The following is a 27,810-nucleotide window of genomic DNA, read 5'->3' on the forward strand; positions in this document are numbered from 1 at the left end:
CACCCAGACCCTGCGCTGCCCTCGGCCGGCCGCGCGCGCGCGGAGCCCCAGCTGCCCAGGCCGACGGCGCCCGGCCCGAGAGCCTCGACGCCGAGCCGCCCTCGCCTCCTCTGCCGGGCCCAACGCGGGGAGCGGGGCGAACGAGCAGGCGCGGCTGGCGCCCCGCGGCCCGGGCGCCCCCGGCCCGGCGCCCTCGCCGCCGCGCCGCCTCAAGGCCGCCCGCTCTCCGCAGGTGGCCGCGGGCCCGAGCAGCGCGGCCATGGGCCGAGGGGTGCGCGTGCTGCTGCTGCTGCTGGGCCTGCTGCACTGGGCCGGGGGCGGCGAGGGCAGGAAGACCTGGCGGCGCCGCGGCCAGCAGCCACCCCCGCCGCCGCCCCCGCCACGGGCCGAGGCGGCGACGGCGGCCGGGCAGCCGGTGGAGAGCTTCCCGCTGGACTTCACGGCCGTGGAAGGCAACATGGACAGCTTCATGGCGCAGGTCAAGAGCCTGGCGCAGTCCCTGTACCCTTGCTCGGCGCAGCAGCTCAACGAGGACCTGCGCCTGCACCTCCTGCCCAACACGTCGGTGACTTGCAACGACGGCAGCTCGGCCGGGTAAGGCCCGCACCCGCTCGCCGCGACCGGCGCGCCCCCGCCGCTGGCCTCGGGGCCGCGGGCCGCCTCGTCGCCGGCGGGTTCGCACCACCCGCCTCCCTGTCCCCGCTCAGACGCACGGAGTCTCTGCACTGGACCCTCCCTGCTGGCCGCAGCGGTGCTCGCCCACAGGGGAAAGGGCTCCCGTCGGGTCTCGGAGGCGCTGGTCCCGGGGAGGGCCCTGCTCGGAGCCTCGCCGCGAGGGGGGTGGGGCAGCGCTGGCAGCGCTGGTCGCGGGCCAGCCCGGGCACTGACCCCTCGGCCACCGTGCCCAGCCCCTGTGCTCGCGTCCTTCGTTCCCTGGGCGGGGAGATGGCAGTCCGCGAGTGGCCCTGGCTCCAGCAGGAGGAGGCGACACAGGGGGGCGGGGAGAGTCCTGCCGTACCCGCACCCCCACCCCAGCTCGACTCGCCCCGTCTGCTCCTTGCTGCTGCCGGGACTGCCAGGGAGCCCAGCCAGCCAGAGGGACAGGCAGGGGGCGCAGGTGGGACAGAAGGACCTGGGGTGCAGCATTCACCCCTCTCCAGACGGAAGCAGATAAAAAAGGATGCGAGACTGAGGGTTGGGGAGGAGTTGGGGGCGCCCATGCCCTCAGCGACTCCACAGCCCGAGGAACTGGACATTAGGTCGGGCCTCGGAAGGGAGGCTGCGACCCTGCCTCGGTGGCGCCCTCGCCCCTCCACGCGCGCCTGTCCTACCCCAGTGCCCCTGCCCCACGCACACTCCTCCAGCGAGAGCGCTTTTCACTCTCCAAGCGCCACTGCGCGTCCCAGGAGGATCCCGAGCCCCAGCGAAGACCCCCCCACCCCCGCCCGGCCGCCGGCGCCGAGGTTACAGCGGGTCCCTCGCGGGGCGGGCCGTGGGGATTTTCCACGGACCACACAACCCCTCGCCGCCCTTCCCCGCCCCGCGAGCGCCACCTCCCGGGACTGGCTGGCCGGGCCGGGCGCGCTCTGCGGGGGCCTGGCCGCTGGCGCCCCCGTGCGGTCCGCGCGCGCCCGGCGACAGGTGGAATGACCCCTTCTTCCCTGGAGCTGGGCCCTGCAGCCCCAGCTGACCGCCCGCTCCGCCCACTTCCCTTGCAGCTACTACCTGAAGGAATCCAAGGGCAGCCGGCGATGGCTACTGTTTCTGGAAGGTGCGTCCTAGGTGCGGAGGTGGAGGGGTGGGCGGGGGTCCACTCGGCACTGGACCCTGAGGTGGTGGCTGTGCCCGCAGGAGGCTGGTACTGCTTCAACCGGGAGAACTGCGACTCCCGATATGACACCATGCGGCGCCTCATGAGCTCCAAGGACTGGCCGCTCACTCGAACAGGTCAGCGTGCCAGGGACTGACCAGGAGCCCCCACGGGGCAGGGGGTGGGGGGGGTGGCGCGGGAAGGGGCTCACAATTGGAAGTCCTGGAAGAAGCTCCTCCTCCTTCACTCCCTAGAGGCCCAGAGAGGCCCCACCCCATCCATCCCCCCCCCCCAAAGTTAGGAATCATTCATTCTCAGCTTTCGTTCTTCTTCCACAGGTTAACTTCCCAGGGCTCACCCTGGCTGTGCAGTACACAACTGGTCCCTAGATCAAAGTATCTGGTGGAAGGGGGGAGGTTGAGAGCCATGTCCAGATGTCACAGCCTGGCTGGTCATCCTGGCCATGGGGACTCCGTGGAGTAACTAAACCCATCCATTCATTCCCCACTTCCCCAGCCACCTTGGTTCAGGTGGGTGTCACCACCCACCTCCTTGCTGTGGCCGAGTAGGATGCCCCCACAGCCCCACACCTTCCTGTAGTCCTCACCCCTGCATGCTCCCCTCCCACCAGAAAGACCCACTGCCTCTGTCCTCCCCTGCCACAGGCACGGGGATCCTGTCCTCCCAGCCAGAGGAGAACCCCCACTGGTGGAACGCCAACATGGTGTAAGAGGGAGCCGGAAGGTCTTTCCTTGGGGGTCCTGTCCTTGGGGGTCCTTCCTGGAGGATCCTTCCTAAGAGGTTCTTAGGGGGGAGTCCATCCTTGGGGATCCCATCCTTGAGGGGGTCTGGTCCTGGGAGAGGTCTTCCTAGGGGGTTCCTGTCCTCAGGAGTCCTTCCTGAGGAGGGTGGTCCTTCCTGGGGTCCTCGGGCAACAGAGAAGCATGGCGGGCTCACACCATCCCTGTGTCACAGCTTCATCCCCTACTGCTCCAGCGATGTCTGGAGTGGGGCTTCATCCAAGTCTGAGAAGAGTGAGTCCCCTGCCTTCCCCCAACTCCCCCCCACCCCCAACAGAGGCAGGGCAGGGAGGACGGAGCTTCTGGAGAAATACAGACTTCCAGCCTTGTAACTCCCTCTAACCCTTTGATAGTGTGTCCCAGGGTGCCTGCCCCCAGCACCCATTGCCTGGCTTGTCCATGGCTGGCCTGGCCCCGGGGGGTCCTCACTCCTGGGTGTTCCCTGCGGGAGGGCCCCCAGCACAGCCTTGTGCACCTAACCCACCTCCCTCTAGTCTACCCAGCCCCTGTTCCCATCCCTTCTAAGACTCTCCAGACCCCCAGCTATACCCCTCCTTCTGCCAACCTGGGGGTGGGAGGCCTTGCTCTGTGTCCAGGCCCCCACTTGAAGCCACCTTCCTTCTCTGTGCAGACGAGTACGCCTTCATGGGCGCCCTCATCATCCAGGAGGTTGTGCGAGAGCTCCTGGGCAAAGGGTTGAGCGGGGCCAAGGTGCTGCTGCTGGCAGGGAGCAGGTGGGCTGGGCAGGGGCTGGGGTGGGAGTGTGGATGGAAGGGAGAAGATGGGGCTGAGCCAGGGCAGGTGCATGACCGGGAGGCTCAGCATCACGGGGCATCTCAGAGGTTCGGCTCCCAGGTGCCATGTGGCTGGAAGCTGTCCAGAGGATGCTTCTGGGTCCATGGTTGTTGGTTGTGAGGGAAGCCTTGGACTGCGGTGACCTAGGCAATTGGTTAGGGGTTAGCTGTGAACCCATGTACCACCAGGGCTGGGGTCCCTGTAGGCAGGATCACACCTGCTGGTCACTGTATCCCAGCAGGGCATGTAGGGGACCCAGGGGACATCCAAGGAATGGATAGAGGGGCCTGGGCCACCTAGTTCATCTTAATTTTCAGATAAGGAAACTGAGTCAGAGAGTGAGAGAGAGGAAGGGAAGGAGGGGTGGGAGGAAGTGGGATGACCTGACACTTAGCGCTGGGTCAGTGCCGGGAGCTCTGCCAGCCCTTCTCTGCCTCCAAGACCTCGAAGGGCCCAGGGGACTTACACATGAACACAGAACGTGTTGGCAGCCCAGAATGCTCTCAGATCCCTGCCTGCTCGGGAATGGGCTTGGGGATGGGCCTGGGGCTGGGCGGGCCCTGGTGGGTGAGCGTCCTCCTCGTCTGCCTGGCCTGACATCTCGCCTTCCCTGCAGCGCGGGGGGCACAGGAGTGCTGCTGAACGTGGACCGCGTGGCCGAGCAGCTGGAGGAGCTGGGCTATCCAGCCATCCAGGTGCGGGGCCTGGCTGACTCTGGCTGGTTCCTGGACAACAAGCAGTACCGCCGCACAGACTGCATTGACACCATCACCTGCGCGCCCACGGAGGCCATCCGCCGGGGCATCAGGTGCCCTGGGAGGGAGGGCCCATCCTGTGCAGAGGGCCTGGGGTGTGGTGGCATCTGTGGGTGGAGAAGCTCATGGGGGGCCAGGGGCAGCCTAACCTGCAGCATGTGGCCTAGGTACTGGAATGGGGTGGTCCCGGAGCGCTGTAGGCGCCAGTTCAAGGAGGGCGAGGAGTGGAACTGCTTCTTTGGCTACAAAGTCTACCCAACCCTGCGCTGTGAGTGGGCATATGGGGCGGCGGGGGGTGTTTAGACTATCTGCGCCTACTGGAAACCCAGCCTGGAGTCCAGCCCTCAGAGGCTAGGCCCAGAGACCACTGTCCCACCTAGGATGGGTGACAAAGTCATCTGGGCTTGGCTGGGACTTTCCTGGTCTTAGCACTAGAAGTTCACTTGGTTCGAGGCAAACCAGGATGGTTAGTCATGCTTTCCACATCCACGATGAGGAACGTGCTTTGGAGCTGGATCCCAGTGCTGCCCCTGTGTGGGGCCTTGGCTGTCCCCCCCAGCCCCACACTTGAAGGGACATCATCACCATGTTTTGGTCAAAGTGGAGTCCCTGGGAGCCAGGCCAAGGTGCGGGGAGGGAACAAGGCATCTCTTCAAGGAAGGGTGCTGGGGATGCTGGCGGCCGGCACCCTGCACAGAGAGCCCGGTTGGCCTGTGAGCCTGCTATGGAGCTGACTGCGGCCTCGGGCCCCTGAGCCTGGGGTGGGGGGCAGAGCACCGAGGCGAGGCCCATCTGAGCCGTCCCCCCAGGCCCGGTGTTCGTGGTACAGTGGCTGTTTGACGAGGCCCAGCTGACTGTGGACAATGTGCACCTCACGGGGCAGCCGGTGCAGGAGGGCCAGTGGCTGTACATCCAAAACCTGGGCCGTGAGCTGCGGAACACACTCAAGGACGTGCCGTGAGTGTGTTGGGGACCCCACTCAGCCCCCACCCCAAATATACAGTAAACCACTTGACTTAAAAAGAGAGGCCTCAAAGATGGAAAACAGGAAGCAGCCAAGGGGTCCTTGAGTACATGATAAACTGTGGTCCATGTAGACAAGGGGATTTTACCCAGTGCTAGAAAGAAGTGAGCGATCAAGCTGCAAAAAGACAGGAGGAACCTTAAAGGCGTGTTACCAAGTGAAAGAAGCCAATCTAAAAAGGCTACATGCTGTGTGATTCCAACTCTATGTCATCCTGGAAAAGGCAAAACTACGGACACAGTAAAAAGATCAGTGGTTGCCAGGGGTTGGGGGAGAGAGGTATGAATAGGTGGGGAACAGGATTTTTAGGCCTGAGGAACTACTCTGTATGGTACCACAATGGTGGATACATGGCATTATACATTTGTCCAAACTCATAGAACGTACAACACCAAGAGTGAACCCTGATGTGAACCCTGATGTACAGACTCTGGGTGGTAATGATGTAAGAGTGAACCCTGATGTACAGTCTCTGGGTGGTAATGATGTGTCAGTGTAGGTTCATTGATTGTAACAAATGTACCAACTGGTGGGGATTGTTGATGATGGAGGAGGCTGTGCGTGTATAAGAGCAGGGGATAAATGGGAGCTCTCTATGCCTTCCATTCAATTTTGATGTGAACCTAAAACTTCGATTAAAAGCTAAAGTATATTAAGAAAAAAAAGAAAGAAAAACAAAATATTCACCTGTCCAGGAGAGCCCCCACTCCGAGCAGGATTTGGAGGCTGAAAGGGACCGGGGTTAGTAGGCAGCATGTGTGCTGGGGGGGACAAGGCCTGGGGGAGCTGCTGGCTGGCACAGCGGCAGGAGGGAAGTAGGAGCCAGGCAGGGGACAGCCTCCCAGGAGAGGGGGCTGAAGCTGCTGTGACCTGTGGGCTTTGGGGATGGGGAAGGGCTGAGGTGGGACATGGGTGCTCACAGGTTGTCTTCTCCCCAACAGGGCCAGCTTTGCCCCTGCCTGCCTCTCCCACGAGATCATCATCCGAAGGTCAGTGTCGCCAAGCCCCAGGACAGCTCGTATCCATGGCTCTCACTCCAAGCATCTGCAGTGCCCCCATCCCCAGCAGGCCTGCCCACCGGCCTCCCTGGCTCTGGCTTCTTTTGGGGGCTTTCAAAATCACTTAGACAACCCACTGTGTGGCAAGAATTCAGTGGGAGCAATGCCGTCCTCTGCTTTGGCCACACCTGAGTGACCCCCACCTGGGTTTCTGTCTGCAGCCACTGGACAGACGTCCAGGTAAAGGGGACCTCACTGCCCCGGGCACTGCACTGCTGGGACAGAAGCCTCCACGACAGCCACAAGGCCAGCAAAGCGCCCCTGAAGGGCTGCCCCATCCACCTGGTGGACAGCTGCCCCTGGCCCCACTGCAACCCCTCTTGCCCCACCATCCGGGACCAGTTCACGGGGCAGGAGATGAACGTGGCCCAGTTCCTGATGCACATGGGCTTCGACGTGCAGACAGTGGCACAGCAGCAGGGCCTGGAGCCCAGTAAACTGCTGGGGATGCTGAGCAGCGGGAGCTAGGGCCCCGCCCAGGCCACCTCCCCTCCAGGCCCTCCTGCCCTCCTAGGGCAGCAGGGCCCCGGCCATCCCCATCCTGGGTCTGGATGCCCTCCCCTGGCAGCCTTCACTGCCTCTTTCCCACTGCCTCTGGGAGGCCCAGCCTGAGATGGACCCACTGTCAGCCCAGCTGTGGCCCTGGGCCCCCTCCCATCCCTCCCTCCTGACCCCCGCCTCCAGCCCACAGTGGGGAGTCAGAAGCACTGGATTCCTCAGCCCCCAGCCCAGAAAGGCCCCCCCCAGCCCAGCCCCCAGCCTCTCCTGCCCTTTTGTATTATTTTATAAAGTGACTTTTTTTATTACTTTAATTTTTTAAAAAAGAAAAATAAGCAGGAAATATATAGTGAATGATATTGTTTTGTAACATATTTTTTTTAAATAATGAAGAAAAAAGATAACAAAAGAGCCTCACCCTGTAGATGTGTTTATTTGAGGGGGCACTTTGCCCACTTCACACCCCTCCCCCAACCCCGACTCCCCCAAACCCAGGGCGGCAGAGAGACTGGGGGGCGACCATGGGGCCTCTTGCCCTTCAACCCCTGCTCCTTCTGTTCATCGTTTCAGCAAACAGCAGTAATGGGCTTGTTTCAGGCGAGCCCCCAGCAAGATTTTAAGCTCCCTTTCCTCTTTATTTTGTTCTTGGGGTGACATTCACGCTGCAACCCCGCCATTTCTAAGTGCATGATTCAGCATTTGTACATCCACACTGTTTGTCTCCACCAGTAACCTCCACTTTGAAAACTTTATCACAAAACACTCCCTACCCAGCTAACACTTTCTTAGAAGTTTGTATTGTATTTATTTTCACTACATCACACATGCACATGGTCCAGAATTTGAAAGAGGCAAAGCTTTGGAGGGTGAAAATTCTCCCTCTGGCCAGCCCTTGGCTCTGCATCTGTGGCTAGTCCCAGAGGACCTGGCTTCCCATAAACACGTACATACACACACACACACACACACACACACACACACACTTTTCCTTCCACATGTGACTGCATGCCATACACTTGTCGCCTGGTTTCTACTTCCCGTTGCATCTTGGGGCCGCGGAGAGCTCCATGCTGGCGGGACATTCCCAGTGAGCAGTGAGCTCTGTGCTTCACACCCTCTTCAGGTATGAAGGGTGCAGCGTGGCTAGCCTGTGTCAGCATCACTGCACGCGGCCGTCGCCTCTGTGGGATGCACCCAGAAGTGGCATGTGGGTCAAAAACAGTAAGCAAGCACCTGTGGTTTCAGTGACACACTGATAAGCTCCCCCAACAGGTGACCAGGTCATGACCCTCCAACAGACGTGGCTTCCTCAGCACTCCCTGCATTAAGTGCCCTACGCACATGGCACCCTGACTCCTCCAGGCGCCGGGCAAGTAGGTCTTATTATAAAACCCCAATTTACGGATAAAGAAACTGAGGCCCAAAGAGGCTATGTGAAGGGTTGAAGGGACAGAGGGAGGATTCATGCCTGGGCTCTGCTCCCAGCCTCTGACCACCCAGCCTCTCTCAGGGAGTCTGCAGCCCCAGTCCCAGAGTGGGGAGAATCACGGAGACCCCATCCTCTCACCCACGCCAAGACTGGGGGTATCCCCTGAGGTCTTATTAGCTCTGGGCCCACCTGCGGCCCACTCATCACCAATGTCAGCTTCCCCAGGGGGAGCTAAGTGGCCCAATCATGGTTTCCTCTGTGGACCACTCTTGTGGGAAGCCACGGAGTCCCAGTGGCCAAGGGAAACAGTGAGGTCAGGGAGGGGAGTGGCAAAAGGCTGGAGATGAAAGAAGGGGTACCCAGGGGCAACTGCTGGTTTGGGGGAGCAGCCCCATCCTTGGCCTCCCTGGAGGGCCATGGACAGGTCTCCCCATGCGACAGTGGGCTCCCAGTGGGAGAGGCGGCTGGGAGGACCTGAAAGGACCTGACCTTCACCTACCTGGGGAGACTTGTTTGGAGGGAGGGGCCCATGCTTCGGTCAGAGCTGGGTGGGGGGGGACCTCGGAGGTGCTGGCGCAAGACCAGTTCCTTGTGTGGAGAAGGGCGGGAGGCAGTGACATCAGCACAGACAGATGTCTTGCTCTGTTTGAGGTGGGCTGAAAAGAGTCAGAGGGTAGCTTTGTGTGTCTCAGGCATGCCAGGCCCACTGAATGTTATACTTGTGGGTTAGGCCCAATGGGATTTCACCAAATGAATAAATCCCTTCTTCCCATGTTCCTGACAAAGAAGGAACATGGGGAGAAAGGCCTACCTCCGACCTCTGTGCTTTACCGTGGGGACTAGTGGCAAAATGAGCCCAGGACCCGTAAGGACAGTGGGTGACGCCAAACCTGCAGTGCTTAGCGAGCCATCAATGTGACACACTGACTTCCCGACTTTTCTTTTTCTATTTTTTGTCCGTGCCACACAGCATGCAGGATCTAAGTTCCCTGACCAGGGATCGAACTTGTGCCCCCTGCAGTGGAAGCTCGAATTCTTAACCACTGGACCACCAGGGAAGTCCCCAACTTTTCTAGAAATGTTGCTGCTTTACATTTTCCACATCACAGGCTTCCCGTAGCAGCAAAAATGCTCAGGACAGAAGCAACCAAGATTTCTTTTCAGTAGATGATCGGGTAAATAAACTGCAGTCCATCCAGACAATGGACTGTTACTCAGCGCTAAGAAGAAATGAGCTATCAAGCCATGAAAAGACGGGAGGAACCTTAAATGCATATTATTAAGTGAAGGAAGCCATTCAGAAAAGGCTACATATGGTGTGATTCCAACTCTATGACATTCTAGAAAAGGCAAAACTATGGGGACAGTAAAAAGATCACTCGTTGCCAGGGGTGAGGATGGGGATGAATAGGTGGAGCACAGAGGATTCTTAGGGCAGAGAAACAACTCTGTATGGTCCCACAATATGGTGGGTACATGTCATTACACATTTGTCCAAACTCATAGAAGGTACAAAACCGAGAGTGAATCCTGATGTAAACTGTAGACTCTGGGTGATGATGACAGATCAGTGTAGGTTCATCGATGGTAAAAAATCAATGGTACATCACTCTGGTGGGGATGTAGATAATGAGGAGGCTGTGCCTGGTTAAGGGCAGGGAGCATATGGGACTCTCGGTGCTTTCTGCTCGGTTTTGATATGAGCCATGTTGAGAGCACGGACCCTTGACATGACGTGGTGAAAACAGCAGCTCCAAGAGGACAAAGACTCTGGTCTCCCTTGTTTGTTGCTGTTTCTCAGTGCCTAGAACGAGGCCTGGCACTCAGCAGCTACTGCAGAAGAACTTGTTTAGTGAATGAAAACATTAATCAGAAGGAATAGAAAAAAATAATAATAACACACTCCTGGAAATTTTAAAGCCATAGGGAGACGTGAAGAGAAGAAACCCAGAGGTTTTGGTAAAACCTGATATATGTGTACTACCTAGTTTTAATGACCTTTGCAGTCCCTTTTAGGAAAATTCTTTAAATATATTTTGAATAACATTGTTTTATTTGTACATACAAATACTTGTTACAATGTGTGAAAGTTCACTCCAGCAGCAATGAGCACACCTGGCACCCAGATCTTAGTCTCTTACACCATCTCCAATAACAGGAACCAGGGCTCCTTGGAAAACACCTAGCGGGAAACGTGCAGGATGAGCCCCGGGCATCTTGCAGTGCCTGCAGCGAGGAGGTGCCGAAAAACAAACCCCACCCCCATTGATGGGGGTATGTAAGGGGACACATGGAAGGCTTTGAGCAACAGAATAAAAAAATGTAGTTTTGGACTATAACCCAAAGTATAAAATAAATGTCAGGCTTCCCTGGTGGCGCAGTGGTTAAGAATCCGCCTGCCAATGCAGGGGACATGGGTTCAAGCCCTGGTCCGGGAAGATCCCACATGCCACGGAGTAACTAAGCCCGTGCGCCACAACTACTGAGCCTGCGCTCTAGAGCCCATGAGCCGCAACTACTGAGCCCGTGTGCTACAACTACTGAAGCCCGTGCGCCTAGAGCCCGTGTTCTGCAACAAGAGAAGCCACCGCAATGAGAAGCCCACGCACCGCAACAAAGAGTAGCCCCCGCTCGCCACAACTAGAGAAAGCCTGGGCGCAGCAACGAAGACCCAACACAGCCAAAAATTAATTAATTAATTAAAAAATAATAATAAAAATAAAATAAATGTCCTCAAGTCCATACTGATATAACTAAATAATTGAAGAAATTAAGTGGGGGAGAAAAAAACAATCTCTTTGCAGATTTCCAAATAATTTATTTCGATACTGTCCCCTCAAGGAGGGGAAGCATACACCCCCCTTAAGTGTGGGCCACGCATGGTGACATCCCGCCCCCAGAGAGAACAGGATGGAAAGGGGGAGAAAGAAGAACTCCCCAGTGGAGACACCTGACAGACATACCTCAGCCAAGTGACCAAGGGCACAGCCATGGTGAGGAGTCATGTTGAGAGCACAGGCCCTGAAGGGATGTAATGAGAAGGGCACTTTTCCTCTGTGGTCTTCCTCCCCCAAACCCACAAGCCCAGATTAATAACGAGAAAGACATCAGACAAACTAGTAGAGGGACAGTCTGCACCTCCTTGCCCAGCCCTCCTTCAAACCGTCGGGGTCGTTCAAACCAGGAAAGTCTGAGAGACCGTCCCGGCCAAGAGCAGCCAGAGGAGAACGTGATGACTAAATGTCCCACGTGGGGTCTGAGACAGGTCCTGGAGCAGCAGGAGGGCATGACGTTAAAATTGAGGAAACCTGAATAAAGCATTCACTTTGCTTAATAATAGTGTATTAATAATGATTTATCAACATTGGCTCATTAATTGTAACAAATGTCCCATAAGATGTTCCCAATAGGGGAATTCCCTGGCGGTCCAGCGGTTAAGACTCCACGCTTCCACTGCAGGGGGCCCAGATTCAATCCCTGGTCGGGGAACTAAGATCCTGCAGTCTGCGTGGCGCAGCCAAATAAAATAATACAGAGAATTAAAAAAAAAAAAAAAAAAAGGTGTTCCCAATAGAACACACTGGATATGAGGTATATGGGAGCTCTATCAGTGCAGTTTCTTTTTGCATCTACAGCTGTTCTAGAAAATAAAGTCTATTTAAAAATTTTGTAGAAGGAAGGGTTTTTTTTTTAATCTTTTTTATTTTTTTGGCCGCACTGTGCAGCATGCGGGATTTTAGTTCCCCGACCAGGGACTGAACCCGTGCCCCCTGCAGCGGAAACTCAGAGTCTTAACCACTGGACCGCCAGAGAAGTCCTTTTTTCAATTTTTATTTTTATTATTTTTTTTATTTTTTAAAGCAAGTTTTTTATTCATACAAGAATATAAACCTATTTATACTTCATTTATTTTTAATTAATTAATTTATTTATTTAAAAATTATTTCTTTTACTTATTTATTTTTGGCTGGGTTGGGTCTTTGTTGCTGCGCGGGGGCGCTCTCTAGTTACCGCGAGCCAGGGCTACTCTTTGTTGTGGTGCATGGGCTTCTCACTACGGTGGCTTCTCTTGTTGTGGAGCAAGGGCTCTAGGCGCGCAGGCTTCAGTAGTTGTGGCTCTCCAGCTCTAGAGCGCAGGCTCAGTAGTTGTGGCGCACGGGCTTAGTTGCTCCACGGCATGCGGGATCTTCCCAGACCAGGGCTCGAACCCGTGTCCCCTGCATTGGCAGGCGGATTCTTAACCACTGAGCCACCAGGGAAGCCCTACTTCATTTATTTTTAAAATTATTCTTTTTTTCTGGTTTAGGAAGTAGTACATATTTATTTTAAAACTGGAAAACACTGAAAACCCAAAGGAGAGCCAAAGCACCTGCTGCCCCGCGCCTCGGACGTGACAGTGGGGCATCTCAGGCTTTTCTCGGCCTTTCTCTCTCTTCAGAGGCACATGTGCCCACAGGTCCTTTTGTCTTCACACAGATCGCTGCCCTTGTGATCTCCCACCACGTTACCTGCTCTTCTATGAGGCGACTTCAGGGCGTCCTAAGTGTCCCTCACGCGGATGTGCTCAAGTTTACTCACCAATCCCTACTGATGAACTTTAAGTGATTTCCAGCCACATTTACTTTGTTGATATTTCCACACTGTGGGAAGCTGTCAATTTAGAATCGCTCTGTTTCTGTAATTGTAACACGTTAGCAAAAGCTCACAAGCAGAAAACATTGTCACCAAGTAGCCCAGTGGCCAAGCAGCTGGGAGTTGGTGTCTAGAATTGGGAGCATGGCCTATGGCAGGGTCCAGGGAGCCTCGCCATGGTCCAGCCATGAAGCAGCCGCCCAGACCGTGGTGGGGACCCCGAGCTACCCCGGGCCCTGTGGGCGGGCAGAGCCAGAATGGCAAAGCAAGGAAAGATGATTTTGTTGTGATTTGTTCTCAGATTCTCAAGGCCTCTTTCAGAGAAGGAGCTGATAATTTTTAAATTATTTATTATTATTATTTTTTAAAGAATCAATTTTATTTAGTTATTTATTTTTGGTTGCGTTGGGTCTTTGTTGCTGTGCGTGGGCTTTCTCTAGCTGCGGAGAGCGGGGGCTCCTCTTCGTTGCGGTGCACGGGCTTCTCATTGCAGTGGCTTCTCTTGTTGCATAGCACGGGCTCTAGGTGAGCGGGCTTCAGTAGCTGTGGCACACGGGCTCAGTAGTTGTGGCTCGCGGGCTCTAGAGGCCGCTGGCTGGGACACTTCAAAAAAATCAGTGTTATGAAATATTAAAAAAGCAGAGACTATTCCAGAAAAAAGGAAAATGAGAGACATGACAGCCAAATGCAATGCATAATTCCAATCAGATCCTGGTGCAAAAATTAAAAATGCTATAAAGTGTAGTTTGGGGGCAGGTGGGGGAAACTGCAGGACTGTGTATTAGGTGATCATTCTTCAATTTCCCAAGTGTGGTCGCTGTGTTCAGGTTCTGTAGGAAAACGGCCTTGCTCTTAGGAGGTGTCCATGTAAGTATCTAGGGGAGAATTGTCATATCTCCAGAATTAATTAATGTTATTATTAATTATTAATGGGGGGGAGAGAGAGCACAAACAGGGCAAAGTATTAATAATTCTTTTTTTTTTTGGCTGCAGCCCGCGGCATGCGGAACTCCCCTGACCAGGGATTGAACCCTGTGCCCCCTGCAGTGGAAGCACGGAGTCTTAACCACTGGACCACCAGGGAAGTCCCAAAATATTAATAGTTCTTGAATCTGGGTGAAAGATATATGAGTGTTCATTGTGCTATTTTGCAACTCTTCTGTAAATTTGAAATTTTCCTAAATGAGAAGTTGGGGGAAATACACATAAAGCTGTATATATAGTGTCAGAGGGGATTGGTTCCAGGACCCCCCAGGATACCAAAATCCACTGATGCCCAAGTCCTTTGTATAAAATGGCATAGTATTTGTGTATAACTTATGCACATCCTCCTGTACACTTTATTTTATTTTTATTTATTTATTGGTCGAATTGCTCGGCTTGCGGGATCTTAGTCACCCAACCAGGGATTGAACCTAGGGACACGGCAGTGAAAGTCCCAAGTCCTAACCACTGGACCGCCAGGGAATTCCCCTCCCATATACTTTAACTTATCTCTAGATGACTTATAATACCTAATAGAAAGTCAATGCTATGTAAATAGTTGCTGGCTCATGCCAAATTCAAGTTTTGGTTTTTGGAAATTTCTAGAATTTTTTCCCCCAATATTTTCAATCTGCTGTTGGTTGAATCCGTGGATAGGGAACCTGTGGATACAGAGGGCCAACTCTATACACGGGATGTTCATAGGGGTTGAATCTAGGAGATAGAATTACAGGCAAATTAATTACAGGCAGATTAATTACTGGCAATCTTTCCTTCTCTTTTTCTGTGCTGATTGGGCCTGAGCATGTACTACTTTTACAGTCAGAAAATTTTCTTTTCCTTTTCAAAAACATTTCATATATTTTTAACATTTTAGACTAAAAATGGGAGAGTTGAGTTTTTCCTAGGTGTTTACATGTCTAGGAGGGACAAGTAAAGTGCTCCATTATGATCCCCCCAAATAATAACTAAAACTTAACTCCCCCAGGTCAGGCTGGGGGCTGTGAGAAGAATGAGGGTGGGCACCTTTGGGAGTGGGGCACAGGATCTCCACTCCCCTTTCCCACCACCTCCCAGGAATCAGAGCTGAGTGTGGGCCAAGGGAAAATGACAATGCGGTCCTGAAACCATCCCAGCTCTGAACCGAGCCCTGCAGGCCTCCCAGATCCCCCACTGCCGCCCTCTCCTCCCTGTGCCCCTCCCCCAGCAAGGCCAGCCTTGAAGCTGCTGGAGCTGGGGTGCCTGATCCTCTCTGCTCTTCTCCCTCCCCCTCCCCCATGGGCAGTGGCGCCGACTGACCGACAGAAGCAGGTGCTTTGGAGGTGGGGGCGGTGCCAGCAGCCAAGGGGTTAATGGTCCTGGCAGGGGCTCGGTGGATCGCAAGGGTCAGATGTCCCTCCTGGATAGGGACAGGCACAGGCACGCAAGCTGCTATTCCGGGGCTCTGATCACGGTCACCTATTTATAGAGCTGGGGGGGCCTCGGCCCTCCCCACACAGGCGGTGGAGAGGCTGCTCTGCTGCAATGTCACCAGCGTCACTGCCACTGCAGCCTGCTGGCATCTGCCGCTGCTGCAGGCTCCGGGGCCACCAGGCACTGTGTGAAGCAGAGACGCGGCCGGCCACATGGGCAGCACCATGGAGCCCCCCGGGGGTGGGTACCTGCACCTGGGCGCTGTGACATCGCCAGTGGGCACAGCCCGTGTGCTGCAGCTGGCCTTTGGCTGCACCACCTTCAGCCTGGTGGCCCACCGAGGCGGCTTCGATGGCGTCCAGGGCACCTTCTGCATGGCCGCCTGGGGCTTCTGCTTCGCGCTCTCGGTCCTGGTGGTGGCTTGTGAGTTCACCCGGCTGCACAGCTGCCTGCGCCTGTCTTGGGGAAACTTCACAGCAGCCTTTGCCATGCTGGCCACGCTGCTGTCCGCCACAGCTGCGGTCATCTACCCACTGTACTTCACCCAGCTGGAGTGCCCACCCGAGCCCGCGGGCTGCACAGCCAGGGACTTCCGCCTAGCAGCCAGCATCTTCGCCGGGCTCCTCTTCCTGGCCTATGCCACGGAGGTGGCCCTGACCCGGGCCCGGCCAGGCCAGGTGGCCAGCTACATGGCCACAGTGTCGGGACTCCTCAAGATCGTCCAGGCCTTTGTGGCCTGCATCATATTTGGGGCGCTGGTCCATGACAGCCGCTACGGGCGCTACGTGGCCACCCAGTGGTGTGTGGCTGTCTACAGCCTGTGCTTCCTGGCCACAGTGGCCGTGGTGGCCCTGAGCGTGATGGGCCACACGGGGGGCCTGGGCTGCCCCTTCGACCGTGTAGTGGTGGTGTACACCTTCCTGGCTGTGCTCCTCTACCTCAGCGCTGCAGTGATCTGGCCCGTCTTCTGCTTCGACCCCAAGTACGGTGAGCCTGGGCGCCCCCCCGACTGCCTGAGGGGCAGCTGCCCCTGGGACAGCCAGCTGGTGGTGGCCACCTTCACCTATGTCAACCTGCTCCTCTACATCGCCGACCTGGCCTACTCCCAGAGGATCCGCTTCGTGCCTACCTTGTAGCCCGACAGGCAGCGGCCCACCCACCTCTGCTCTCCACGGGCTCAGGCACCATGAGGGGACCCAGGTGAACCCAGACCTCCAGGGACAAGCCAGAGGGAGGCAGCCAGTAGAGCCATGGCTGGGCTTCTGGCCGTGCTCAGCAGCTCAGCTCAGGGAGGGGCGGAGGGGGGACAGAACAGGTCTCGGAGCCCTGAACAGGTCACGGGGAAGGAGTCTCTGCCAGGCAACTCCCAGCCCCTCTCTCTCCCTCTCTGTCTATCTCTGTGTCTTTGTCTCTGTCTGTCTCTCTCCATCTCTCTTCATTTGCTGGCACACCCTGCCTCAGTGCTGGCCACTGTAACACATGAGAAGACTCTGAAGCAGGCGCTGTTGTGACCCACTTTGCAGATGGGGACCCTGAGGCTAGGGTTAAGAAGTTGGCTCCAAGCGTCCATAAATGTCTGGAGACCACATTTGGGCTGAGTAAACTAAGTAGTGTGGAAAAGGAGCGTGGTGAGCCTGCACTTCCTCTAGCCTTGAAGGGGCAGTTCCTGGAACCCTGGAAGGACAGCTATCCAAGCAGGGCCCTGCTGGGGCATCTGTGCCAACTCGAGGAGGAGCTGGGAATCAGGACCCCGCCTTGCCGCCTCTGAGTGGCCACAGCTTTGGAAGCTGAGCAAGGACTCTGGTGTGGTCACACAGGGCAGCCTCAGCAAGCTGGAGACAGTGCAGGCTTGGAGGGACCCATGGGGCCGGCAACACTGACAAGAGCAGAGCATGCTGAGGAGAAGCTGGGTTCCCACCCAGGCAGGGAGCCACCACTGGGCCCCCGCTGTCTGCCTCGACGCGGCAGCTTCTGCAGTGCCTGCCATGGGCCCTGGGGGGCTGGCCTAGGGCAGCCCTGACCCAGGGGAGGACCAGTCTGGGGCAGCCACTGGGGCATGGAGCCTGGGCACCAGGCATCACCCTGGTGCTCACAGGCCCACCACCTCTGTTCAAGTGTTCATTTGCCTGGCTGCCAACCACGAGGGCCTGCTGGGGCCATTGCCCTCCACACTCCAGGCAGCTTCTCCCACTCAAGAACCCAGACTGGGCCAGCCCAGAGCAGCCCACTAGCTGCTGAAGCACAACAGCCGCTCAGCCCATAGACTGGCCCCTGGCCTTGAGCAGAAAATAAACACCAACGCTGATTTGCATGGAGAAGTTTCTGCTTAGGGGGTGGTAGCCAGAGGGGGTGGTGGCCAGCTGTACCTCCTGGGCCATCCACCAGCATGTTCCCAGAGAAGAGCCTAGACTGGGCTTGGCTGAGGAAGGAGGCAGCTGTGGGAGGGCTGGGGCACTCTGGGGGTAAGAGTGGTCTCCTGAGGAAGTAGTGTCCTCTCCCCAGGTGGGTGACAGCAAGGGGAGGATGGGGGTGGGGAGCTCTCGGCACTCACCACCACCGCCAGGGTTTCCAAGGGCCCTGGGCATAGCAGTGGGCAGAAGGGCTGCTACACCCGTGGCAGCAAAGCCCAAGCAGCTGTTAGGCACGGGGTCCAAGGGCTCCCTGTGCTGGCGCCACGCACAGTGTGAGAGAAGCGGCCCGCCCGCCCACTGGGGAGGGCACACGCACAGGGGTCCTTTACCCGGAGAGGCCCGTCTTCAGCAGCAGATCCCTGAGGGGGCAGGGACCCCTGTGTCCTGAGGTGTCCTGAGGGCCCTGCTGGCTGGGGGGTGGGGGGGTGGGAGTGTGTTACCAGGAGACAAAGGAGCATATAGGCCACACCCTTCCCAGCTCACTGGGAGGCCTAGACAGTCTTCCTTTTCTCATCAAATTTCTGAAATGAGTTATCTGTCACCAACTCCCAATTTCCTCACTGTCCTATGGCCTTCTGCCCCCAGAGCTCCACGCACCCTAAGTTTCAAAGATCCTGAGAGGGAGAGAGAGGAGGGAAGGGGTTCCAGGGCTCAAGATACGCATGGCAGATGTTGTCCGGCCTCCGGGAGGCTGCCCTGGGAATTGTCTTCATGCTATTCTCTCCCTGGATCAGCGGACTCTTGCTTTTTGGAGGAAGGAGTTATTTGTTGTTGTCACTTGAGAAACAATACTTTTTAAAGGATGGACTCTGTTCTCTGATTATATACAGTCAGTTAAAATGGAGTGGGACCCCCAGGTTTGCGTCTATGGGTTTGAGTCTGGGCCACTTCCTGAACAGTCCACTTTGAACCAGATCTTACTATAGATCCTCCCTCAGAGGGTGAGGACTGAACACCAGAATAAACATACAAGGAGGCCTGGACATTTGCCGTGTACACATGCTCACTACACAGTGGTCTGGTGGTGTTGATGTTGGTCATTATTATGTCAAGGAGAACTCACAGCCCTGCTTCTGGGGCACAATCATCCAAGTAACACTGAAATTACATTTCAGAACAGTTTGTCATCATTTAAGATACAGAACCCAAAAAATAAAGCAGCTCACTCCCTCCCCTGGTGGGGGGATGGGTTGTCAATGATGACGCTTCTTACTTTGCTCTTAACCCTGCTGCTGACTGGGACCCCAGACTATCCTGCATTTGGGTAGACCCAAATGCAGACTCAGCTCAGATGAGCCCTGAGCACGTCCTCAGGGGGAGATGACTAGAGCTTTGTTCTTCGGAAAACCCAGGGTCAAAAAATTCCACGGACCCTGCAGATGAGATGTCAGGAGACACGGGTGCTCCGTGGGAACTGGGGGCACTAGGGGGATCATCTTCCTCTATCTACTGGTTGACCACCACCCACCCTGAGAGCCTGTTTGAGGAGGTTCACGTGGTAACAGGCCAGTGGCCCCCAGTGTCATGCAGTTTTCAAAGGGCACCTGAGCCTTAGAAGAGACTTGGAGAGCAGAAACCCCAGGTGGGAAGGAGGGGGTCCAGATCTCAGGGGGACCGACCTAGACCTCCCAGGTGCCTCTCCGTTTTGAGATTCTGAGAAGGTCCGGGCTATCTCTCCAGTTTCCAAACCCGAGTGAGGGCCACGCCGTCAGGGACGCCAGCCTGACGTGTCCGTGTCTGTGTCCAACGACAGGGCCCCGAGAGAGGAGCCCTAGCCCAGGGCCGCTCTTTGAGGGCCCGGCTCCTGCCGCCCTCCCCCGGCGCCCTCAGTCCTCAGGCGCGGTCACGGTGGGGGCGGGGGGGGGGGCGGCGGCGAGGGTTTCGGTGCGCTGGGGCCGGGACTGAAGGCGCAGGTTCGGGAGCGCGGGGGCGACTGGGCCCAGCTGGAGGGGGCGGGGGTGAGCGGATGATGCAACTGCCCCTCGGCACCTCCCGCGCCTCCGGATTGGCCGGCTCCAGGGCGGCCGCGCCGCGGATTGGCTGGGGCGGGGGGCCCCCGGCGCTGGGTGCCGCGTGGCGGGCGCGCAGCTGCGGACAGGGGGCGACCCGCGCCGAGTAACTGGGTAATTAGGAGCCAAGCTGGGGGTCGGGGTTCGGCTCGGGCGGGCGGTGGTGCCGCCGGGCAGAGGGAAATGCGCGTCCGCGCCCTCGCCTCCGGCGTCGGGGGGGCTCGGACCTGGGGGAACGCGGGCGTGGCGAGGGGACTCGGGCGTGGGGTTGTCCCCCTTACCCCATGCCTCTTCCAGACCCTTTCCGGAGGCTGGCTCGCCCCTCCCTGCCCCCTGTCTGGGACCCTCGGGAGCAGGTCGGGACGCCGCGGTGGGCGGGGGCACCGGAGCGGGGGAGAGTTAGACCCGCTGGGATGGGGGTCACCGGTCGGCGGTGGAGTGGCCAGGCCTGGCACTGCCCGCCTAACTTCTTGTTCCGGATTCTGCCCCATCTTACCGCAGCTGCTCCTGCGGAGACGGTGCCAGCTGTGAGGGCAGTGGGCGCAGGCCTCCAGACACCATGAGCGTGGGCTTCATTGGGGCTGGCCAGCTGGCCTTTGCCCTGGCCAAGGGCTTCACAGCAGCAGGTAGGCTCTGCGGCCAGGAAGGGGCCAGGCCAGGAAGGGGCCAAGCGTGAGAGGGTGGGCCAGTTGCCCTTCCCCAGGCTGGGAGGTGAGGGTGGAGTCTGCATTAACGTGCCTCATTTGAGCGCTGTGGGAAACGGTAGCCTTGGAAGGTTTGGGGTAGGGCAGGGGTTGCTGTCTTACCCTGGGTGGTGCGATTTCTGTTCTTCCTGAGAATGTGGTGGAGGGACGCCAAGACTGGCCTTGAAGGAGGAACTCTGTCTCTCACAGGTGTCCTGGCTGCCCACAAGATAATGGCCAGCTCCCCAGACATGGACCTGGCCACTGTTTCTGCCCTCAGGGTAGGTGCAGGGTGGAGGGTGACCAGTCAGTGTTTCTAGAGGCCAGTGTGTGACAGCCTTGACCCTGGAAGGCCAGGAGTAGGGGCCCCAGAGGGAGGCACCATGCCACAGTCCCCCACGCCAATGAGAAGAGGGTCTTTGGGCTGGAGTATCTAAAAGACCCTGCCTCCTGGCCTGCAGATGGGTCCCCTCTCTAAGCTCTTGGGAACTTGGTGACTGGCACATGTACAGCTGGTGGTCAGGAATGGGGTTCCCCAAGTGGAGCCACCGCAGGGGATCACAGTATGGGGGCTAGGAGAGACCACCTGGGGGCTGAATACAGTTTCAGTTTGCCATAGCTGAGTGAGGGCTCCATGTCCAAGGGTGGGGGCAGGCTACCAGCTTGAGACCACTATCCACACCACCACTCGCACTTGACGAGGTGTTCAGGGGTTTGGGGGCTGCAGCCCTAGGTGGGGTGGGCCGGGACTGTGGTTCGAATGCAGTTTCCCTTGTCCGCCCACAAAAAAAATACCTTCCAGAGTAGGATGCTTCCTCCACTTTTGGGTGGGAAAGGCAGTTAGAGGGTGTCAGAGCCTCGTGCCTTGAGCCCCCAGCCCTGCCATGCCCACATTCCCATCATCCTCTGTGCTGTTCTACACGAGGGGCTCTCGGCCTGCGGGGATACTAAGGGGGCCAGCCAGCCACAAAACGGCAGGCTGAGCTCACCTTGGCACTCCCTGCAGAGGATGGGGGTGAACCTGACGCCCCACAACAAGGAGACCGTGCAGCACAGTGACGTGCTCTTCCTGGCGGTGAAACCACACATTATCCCCTTCATCCTGGATGAGATTGCTGCCGACATTGAGGATCGGCACATCGTGGTATCCTGTGCAGCTGGCGTTACCATCAGCTCCATCGAGAAGGTGGGCACTGCGGGTCAGGGTCTGGCGGGGTCTGGAGATGGGGTGGAAGCATGCACTGCAGAGGGCTCAGGAGCCCTGGCGTGCTCCACACCTGGTTCTCCATCTGTGGAATGGGTGTGTTTGCATAGCTCACAGAACTCAGGAAGCATTCAGTTGGGTGAGCATGTTCACACCCGCACCCAGCACAGCATGCTGGGCAAGGGGCTGGGATGGACACACAGCAGTTTCTCCCCCAGAAGCTGACAGCGTTCCAGCCAGCCCCCAAAGTCATCCGCTGCATGACCAACACGCCAGTCGTGGTGCGGGAAGGAGCCACTGTGTACGCCACAGGCACCCACGCCCAGGTGGAGGATGGCAGGCTCCTGGAGCAGCTCATGGGCAGTGTGGGCTTCTGCACGGAGGTGGAGGAGGACCTGATTGATGCTGTTACGGGACTCAGCGGCAGCGGCCCAGCTTATGTGAGGATTGGGGAGGGGCAGGGGCAGTAGGCAGTCCCCAGGACCTCAGGGCATGTCTGCCCATCTTCCACCCTCCTCCTTGCTCTGGGTCCCTGCGGGCAGAGCTGCTGGACTAACCACTGCCTAGAGGAAATGGAGAAAAGGCCTGGGACAGCAGCTTAGGTGCTTTCTCTCTGCAGGCATTCACAGCCCTGGATGCACTGGCTGATGGGGGCGTGAAGATGGGGCTTCCAAGGCGCCTGGCAGTCCGCCTCGGGGCCCAGGCTTTGCTGGTTAGTGTTCTTCCTGACCCTCTGGTGGGGGCCACTCCTTACCAGAACCAAGACTGGTTCTCTGGGGTGGATGGGTGGAGAGTCAGTGGGTGCTGCATTGGTTGGGGCTGGGAGCAGTACCCTCACAACCTTCAGCCCTTCTCTCTGGCTTCAGGGGGCCGCCAAGATGCTACTGGACTCCGAACAGCACCCAGGCCAGCTCAAGGACAACGTCTGCTCTCCCGGCGGGGCCACCATCCACGCCTTGCACGTGCTGGAGAGTGGGGGCTTTCGCTCCCTGCTTATCAATGCCGTGGAGGCCTCTTGCATCCGCACACGGTGGGCCCCCGCTGCTGCCCGCCCACTCAGTCATTCACTCACCAGATGTTTATCAAGCTCTGGCCTAGCAGCGGGTAGGGCGCGGGGAGCCCTGAGGTTCCCTGGGGTGGCGGTGTGCAGCATCCCTCACCACTCTCCATCATCCTGTGAAGAGGGGCTGCCCTCTGGGCCCACGCTGGGCTCCGCACGTGATTTCATCACTTGTGGCCTTCAGACTGGGGTGGTCATCCAAGCCAGGGAGGCAGACCAGGGGGAACCTCTGTGGGGCTGATGATAACACCTTCCTCTTGGCCTTGCCGGGGAGACTGAGAGAGTTAGAAGCACAGGATGTGCTGGCACAGCGACAGCACATGAGAGCTGAAAGAAATCCAAAGAGCAGGGGACGGACAGGCCTCCAGGATGGACAGGGCTCTTTCTCACCACACTGCCTGCCCTCCAGTCCAAGCCCACAGGCTTCTCTGCCACTGCCTCACAGTGAGGCTAGAACGCAGTGCTGTTCTCCTGGCACCAACCTGCAGGGGAGACAGATGAAGCATGTGTCCTGTGCTCAGGGCTATGAGGGCTCAGTGTCTGGGGGGCTGCTGGTAGATTTGGTGACCCTGAGCTGGCTTGAATGAGGTGAGAGGCAGCTGAACGGCAGTCTAGGGGAGGGGTAGCTGGTAGCAGGAACTGCAGGGGCAAAGGCCCTGAGGTGGGAGTCACAGCACAGCAGCACCCTAGGCTGGCAGGTGCTGGGAGCCGTGGGCTTCTTCCCACTTCCCACTTGGACCCCTGGGCTCGGAAGGAGGCGGAGCCCTGGACACAGCCCTCCTCGCTGTCTCCCCAGAGAGCTGCAGTCCATGGCCGACCGGGAGAAGGTCTCACCAGCTGCCATCAAGAAGACCATCCTGGACAAGGTGAAGCTGGACTCCCCTCCCGGCACCTCACTGGCCCCTTCTGGCCACTCCAAGCTGCTGCCCCGCAGCATGGCCCCGGCAGGCAAGAAGGACTGAGGTGTCCAACCTGCCCGCAGGCCACTGTCTGCCTTTTCCTCCTGGGCTCGGAGCTCCGTGCTGGGAGTGTCTCGCCCCAGGCCTCACAGGATGTCCTCACATTGGCCCACTGCCCGTGGCTCTGGTCCACTTGGGTCAGTGGAGTTGTAGCCAGGGAGGGGGCACATCACTTCCCAGTGGGAACCTCCATGGTCCCCAAGTGTGTCCTGGTCCAGAACAAGGAAGGATTCTCTGACCTCAGCCTCCCCCTTCCTCTGCCCCCAAACCAGGTCAGGACCACCTTCCTCCAGAGCTCAGGAGGCTTGGGGGGCTTCAGCACCCAGTGTCAGCTGGCTTGGGCTTGAGTACAAAGGTCAAGGTCCCCCCCCCACCCCCCCACCCCAACCATGAAGGCCCAGCCAAGGAGAGAGCCTGATCCCACTCCTGCCCTTTCTCCACTCTCCACTCCTTCCTCAGTGTGGGAAGGGCCAGAGGGTCCCTGGAATCCAGCAGAAGGGCCCATGGTTCTTGGCCAGCGTGACATTTGAGAAAAGGGCTCCTTAGATGGTTGAACTCCTGAGGCCCCAATACACTCAGGCCATCATCTCCCATTCCTGGCCCGACCAACAGACGCTGCCATTTCTGTCTCTGACTTTTTAGGTTAAATAAATTGGTTTCCAGCCCCAGTGTCCTGACTTCTAACTTTGTCACCGCCTGTGGAGGGAGGCCCAGACCTGTGCCAGAGGGTCGTTGCTGCCTGATGTAACATTGAAGGCTGAGCCAGCAGCCCACAGGCCCAGAGCCCTGCATTCCAAGGCAGCCAGTCTGGCTGGTGGGGCTGAGTCTCCAATGAGCAGAGGGGGAGGGGGCTTCTGGGGCCTCAGTCACTAGAGGCATGACTGGAAGCTGGCACTGTAGGCTGGGCTTGGCAGGCCCTGCTGTGGGAGGGGCATCAGCCTCAGCACCCTCTGTGCCTCCTGGTTTGGTGGGGGCAGATGTCTCCCCACCTCACCCAGGTGAGGCCAAGGGCAGGTGAGGAAGAAGCTTCCTAGGAAGGTGTATTAGGGTTCTTCAGAGAAACAACCAGTAGGAGATGGCTTATATATATAAAACAGGGACTATAGAAACAAAGAGATTTTTTATAAGGAGTTGGCTCACACAATTAATGGAGGCTAGCAGGCAGGCTGGAGACCTGGAGAGAGCCAATATTTCGATTCAAAGGCCATCAGGCAAGGAGAGCTGATGTTGCAGGTGATGTCTGAAGGCAGACTGATGGAGAATTCTGTCTTACTCTGCAGAGGGTTGGTCTTTTGTTCTATTCAGGCCTTCAGCTGCTTGAGTGATGCCCACCCACATATGGAGGGCAATCTGCTTTATCGGTTAAAATGTTAATTTGGTCTAATGTTGAAGTCTACTGATTTACATGTTAATTTCATGCAAAAACACCCTCACAGAAACAGAATAATATCTGGTCACCCCATGGCCCAGTCAGGTTGATGTAAAATTAACCATCACAGGAGGCCCACAAGATCAAAGGAGCTGCTGAGGGTCAGAACCCTTTATGGGGCCAGGAGGGCTCACATTTGTTTGATCAACAGTTACTGAACATAGAAACAGTAAGACACACACACACACCCGGGTGAGTATATCAGAGGAGCGGGGCTGGGTGTCTGTAGGGTGTTGGCAGGGGGCACCCAGGTGAAGCGATGGGTCCCAGGAGGGGCAGGGGAGGAGACCAGGAGAGCCCCTGGGCAGAGGTTTTCCAGGAACTACATTGCAAGGTCTCAACTCCAGTTCATTTCCTTCCCCTGGGCCCACTTAGAACCAAGGCCTGATGCAAGTGGGGTAGGTGGAGGGAGCACTCTGTGGACAAGGACCCGGCCTTCCAAATCTACAGGAGACGAAAAACAGAGCAAGTGAGGGGCAAGACCACATACCCTTGTCCCTGCCAGGGTGGCCTCCAGCGTCCAGGTCACACCCCATGTACGGACTGCCCAAGGCCCTCATGGGGCCTAGAGTCCCTACAGGGCCCTCCTAAGGCATAAGCCCCTGGCACAGGCCACCATGCTGGTGGGTAGAAGCTGCATGAGGTGGGCTGTGGGCCTCCCCTGGCAAAGTACTTGGCAGTGCAGGGAGACCCTGGCACCCTCCCTCTGGGGAAAAGATGTCCCAGAAGAGATTGTCCCAAAGGCCACACATCTGCCCAGGACCAAAGCTTCCCCCTGACTGTTCCCTTAAGTCAAGGCCAGTCTCACTGTTTGAGTGCCTGCTGTGTGTGGCAGGTGTTGACCAATAAGACAAGGGGGGCATGCTGCTCCCACACGTGCCCTGGGTCTGGGGTCTGGAGGAAGCCAGCAGGTGGCTCTAAAGTGAAGAATCACACGTCACAGCCTGGGAGGAGGCACAGGAGTCCAGACGAGCTTTGCGGCGGGCTTTGCGCCACCCCGTGAAAAACACACTGGGTTTCAGCAGGCAGGAATGTGAGCCTTGGTCCCAACCACCAAAGGCCAGATGTGGGGAAGTGGGGCAGAGCCACATGGGCCTGAGAAGGGGTGTGATGCGGGGAGAAAGCTATGAGGTGTCTCTGGTGTTCTGCAGGGACTGACACCTGGGGAAACCCCTGCAAGTGTGAGCACAGACCTGAGCAGAGCAGGCCAGAAGGAGCCGGCAGCTGGTGGTGAGGATGCTAGAGGTCCAAAAGGACCTCTTTCTTGGCCTCAGGGGCAGGTCTTTGTGATTTAGTACATTAAAAGTTGAGGGCGGGGCTTCCCTGGTGGCGCAGTGGTTGAGAATCTGCCTGCTAATGCAGGGGACACGGGTTCGAGCCCTGGTCTGGGAAGATCCCACATGCCACGGAGCAGCTGGGCCCGTGAGCCACAATTGCTGAGCCTGCGCGTCTGGAGCCTGTGCCCCGCGACGGGAGGGGCCGCGATAGAGAAAGGCCCGCGCACCGCGATGAAGAGCGGTCCCCGCACCGCGATGAAGAGTGGCCCCCGCTTGCCGCAACTGGAGAAAGCCCTCGCACGAACCGAAGACCCAACACAGCCAAAAATAAATAAATAAATAAATAAATAAATAAATAAATAAATAAATAAATAAATAAATAAAAGTTGAGGGCTTTAGAAGTCTTGCCCTGGGCATATTAAGGCCCTATAGTCTGCGAGACTCGGGCTTCACCCAGTGCAGCGGGACATGCCCTGCACTTAAAGAGCATAGGATGATAAGACAACCACATGCAACCCTGCAAAGCAGAAGGTGACAAGGTGCTGTGGGGTTCAGAGGGAAGCTACTGGAGTCTGGCAGGGAGAGCTGCTGACACCTTGATGTCCCCTGGCTCTGGGGGCCTCCTGGGTTGGCCTCCATCATTCATTCAGTGGCACTGAATCCCTTTGAGGACCCAGCAGCCTGTCCCTCACTCATCCCTCTTTCAGCTCACCTGATTTCTACTGACCTGCCTGGCAGGGTAGGTCACCCTTCCTGGCTTTACACTTGAGAAGGTAAGTCAAAGTAGAAATTGGATCCCTTCAATGTCCCTTCTTCCTTTCGTCACCTCTTTCTCTGGGAATTTTGAACAGCAGTGAGAACTCCTTACAGAAAGTGCAGGAGCAGACATGGACCAGTGACCTGAGTTCCAGGCAGATGCTGATGAAACAGGGAAGGAAAGGTGCAATTCCTACATCAACTATTAATTCAACAGATGTTTACCCCACACCCACCCTGAGCCGGACTCGTTCCAGGAACCGCCTGAGTCCTTGTCACTCATGTGAGCTCTCGGGATGTTGCGTGAAGACAGACCACACTACACAGAGGATCTTGGAGGCGGCCTTGAGCAGACCTAAGTTTTGAATCCTGGACAAGCCCTTCACCTCCGGGAGCATATGGGTCTCCTATGTGCCAGGCCACTGTTCCTGGCAGGGATGAGACCCGCTCCAGTTACGGAGGCAGTGCATGCAGTCTGACAGGCGGCATCAGAAACATCATGAGGATCTTCTCCATAATGCGTGGGGACGTCGGGTCCGCACCTGCACCCTGGACACGTGGCCTTTGAAACGTCTACACAGAAAGCTCAGGAGAGCATTTGGGCAGATCACCAGGCCCCGCCTCGAAGGGGGCGGGGCCGGTCGGGAGCGCGCGCCCGGGCCAGTCCCGCGAGACCTCACCCACCGGGCGCGGCTTGCGTTGCCCGGGCGACGGCGCCCGGGCGCGCAGGCGCAGTGCGGGCGTGCCCCGCCCCCGCCGCCGCCGCTGCCGCGCCTTCCCCTTTAAGCCCCAGCCGGTCGCGTCGCCGCTTCATGAATGGAGCC

General features: G+C 57.4%; 3 protein-coding genes across 4 annotated transcripts; all 3 read left to right on the forward strand.

Moving 5' to 3' along the window:
- Positions 1-49: 49 nt before the first annotated feature.
- On the forward strand, positions 50-7,120 carry NOTUM (notum, palmitoleoyl-protein carboxylesterase). The gene is made up of 11 exons (XM_057536251.1): positions 50-594; positions 1,719-1,771; positions 1,852-1,947; positions 2,476-2,536; positions 2,786-2,844; positions 3,242-3,344; positions 4,022-4,213; positions 4,328-4,428; positions 4,970-5,117; positions 6,126-6,173; positions 6,404-7,120. Exons 1-11 carry the CDS (start codon positions 260-262, stop codon positions 6,708-6,710), a joined length of 1,503 nt encoding a protein of 500 aa, XP_057392234.1. The 5' UTR covers positions 50-259; the 3' UTR covers positions 6,711-7,120.
- Positions 7,121-15,029: 7,909 nt separating this feature from the next.
- MYADML2 (myeloid associated differentiation marker like 2) lies at positions 15,030-16,334 on the forward strand. Its single transcript, XM_057536259.1, has one exon. The coding sequence runs from the start codon at positions 15,411-15,413 to the stop codon at positions 16,332-16,334; it is 924 nt and encodes a 307-aa protein (XP_057392242.1). The 5' UTR covers positions 15,030-15,410.
- A 3,257-nt stretch (positions 16,335-19,591) lies between these two features.
- PYCR1 (pyrroline-5-carboxylate reductase 1) lies at positions 19,592-24,192 on the forward strand. 2 transcript variants are annotated; one of them, XM_057535492.1, is made up of 8 exons: positions 19,592-19,732; positions 20,120-20,244; positions 20,512-20,582; positions 21,308-21,487; positions 21,724-21,945; positions 22,125-22,217; positions 22,372-22,535; positions 23,362-24,192. In XM_057535492.1, exons 2-8 carry the CDS (start codon positions 20,178-20,180, stop codon positions 23,525-23,527), a joined length of 963 nt encoding a protein of 320 aa, XP_057391475.1. In that variant the 5' UTR covers positions 19,592-19,732; positions 20,120-20,177; the 3' UTR covers positions 23,528-24,192. The 2 variants fall into 2 exon arrangements, with proteins under 2 accessions (XP_057391475.1, XP_007185945.2); XM_007185883.3 differs by lacking the exon at positions 19,592-19,732 and adding an exon at positions 19,746-19,974.
- Positions 24,193-27,810: the final 3,618 nt, after the last annotated feature.

Source organism: Balaenoptera acutorostrata, chromosome 20 (assembly GCF_949987535.1).
Source record: "Balaenoptera acutorostrata chromosome 20, mBalAcu1.1, whole genome shotgun sequence".
Classification (NCBI taxonomy): domain Eukaryota; kingdom Metazoa; phylum Chordata; class Mammalia; order Artiodactyla; family Balaenopteridae; genus Balaenoptera; species Balaenoptera acutorostrata.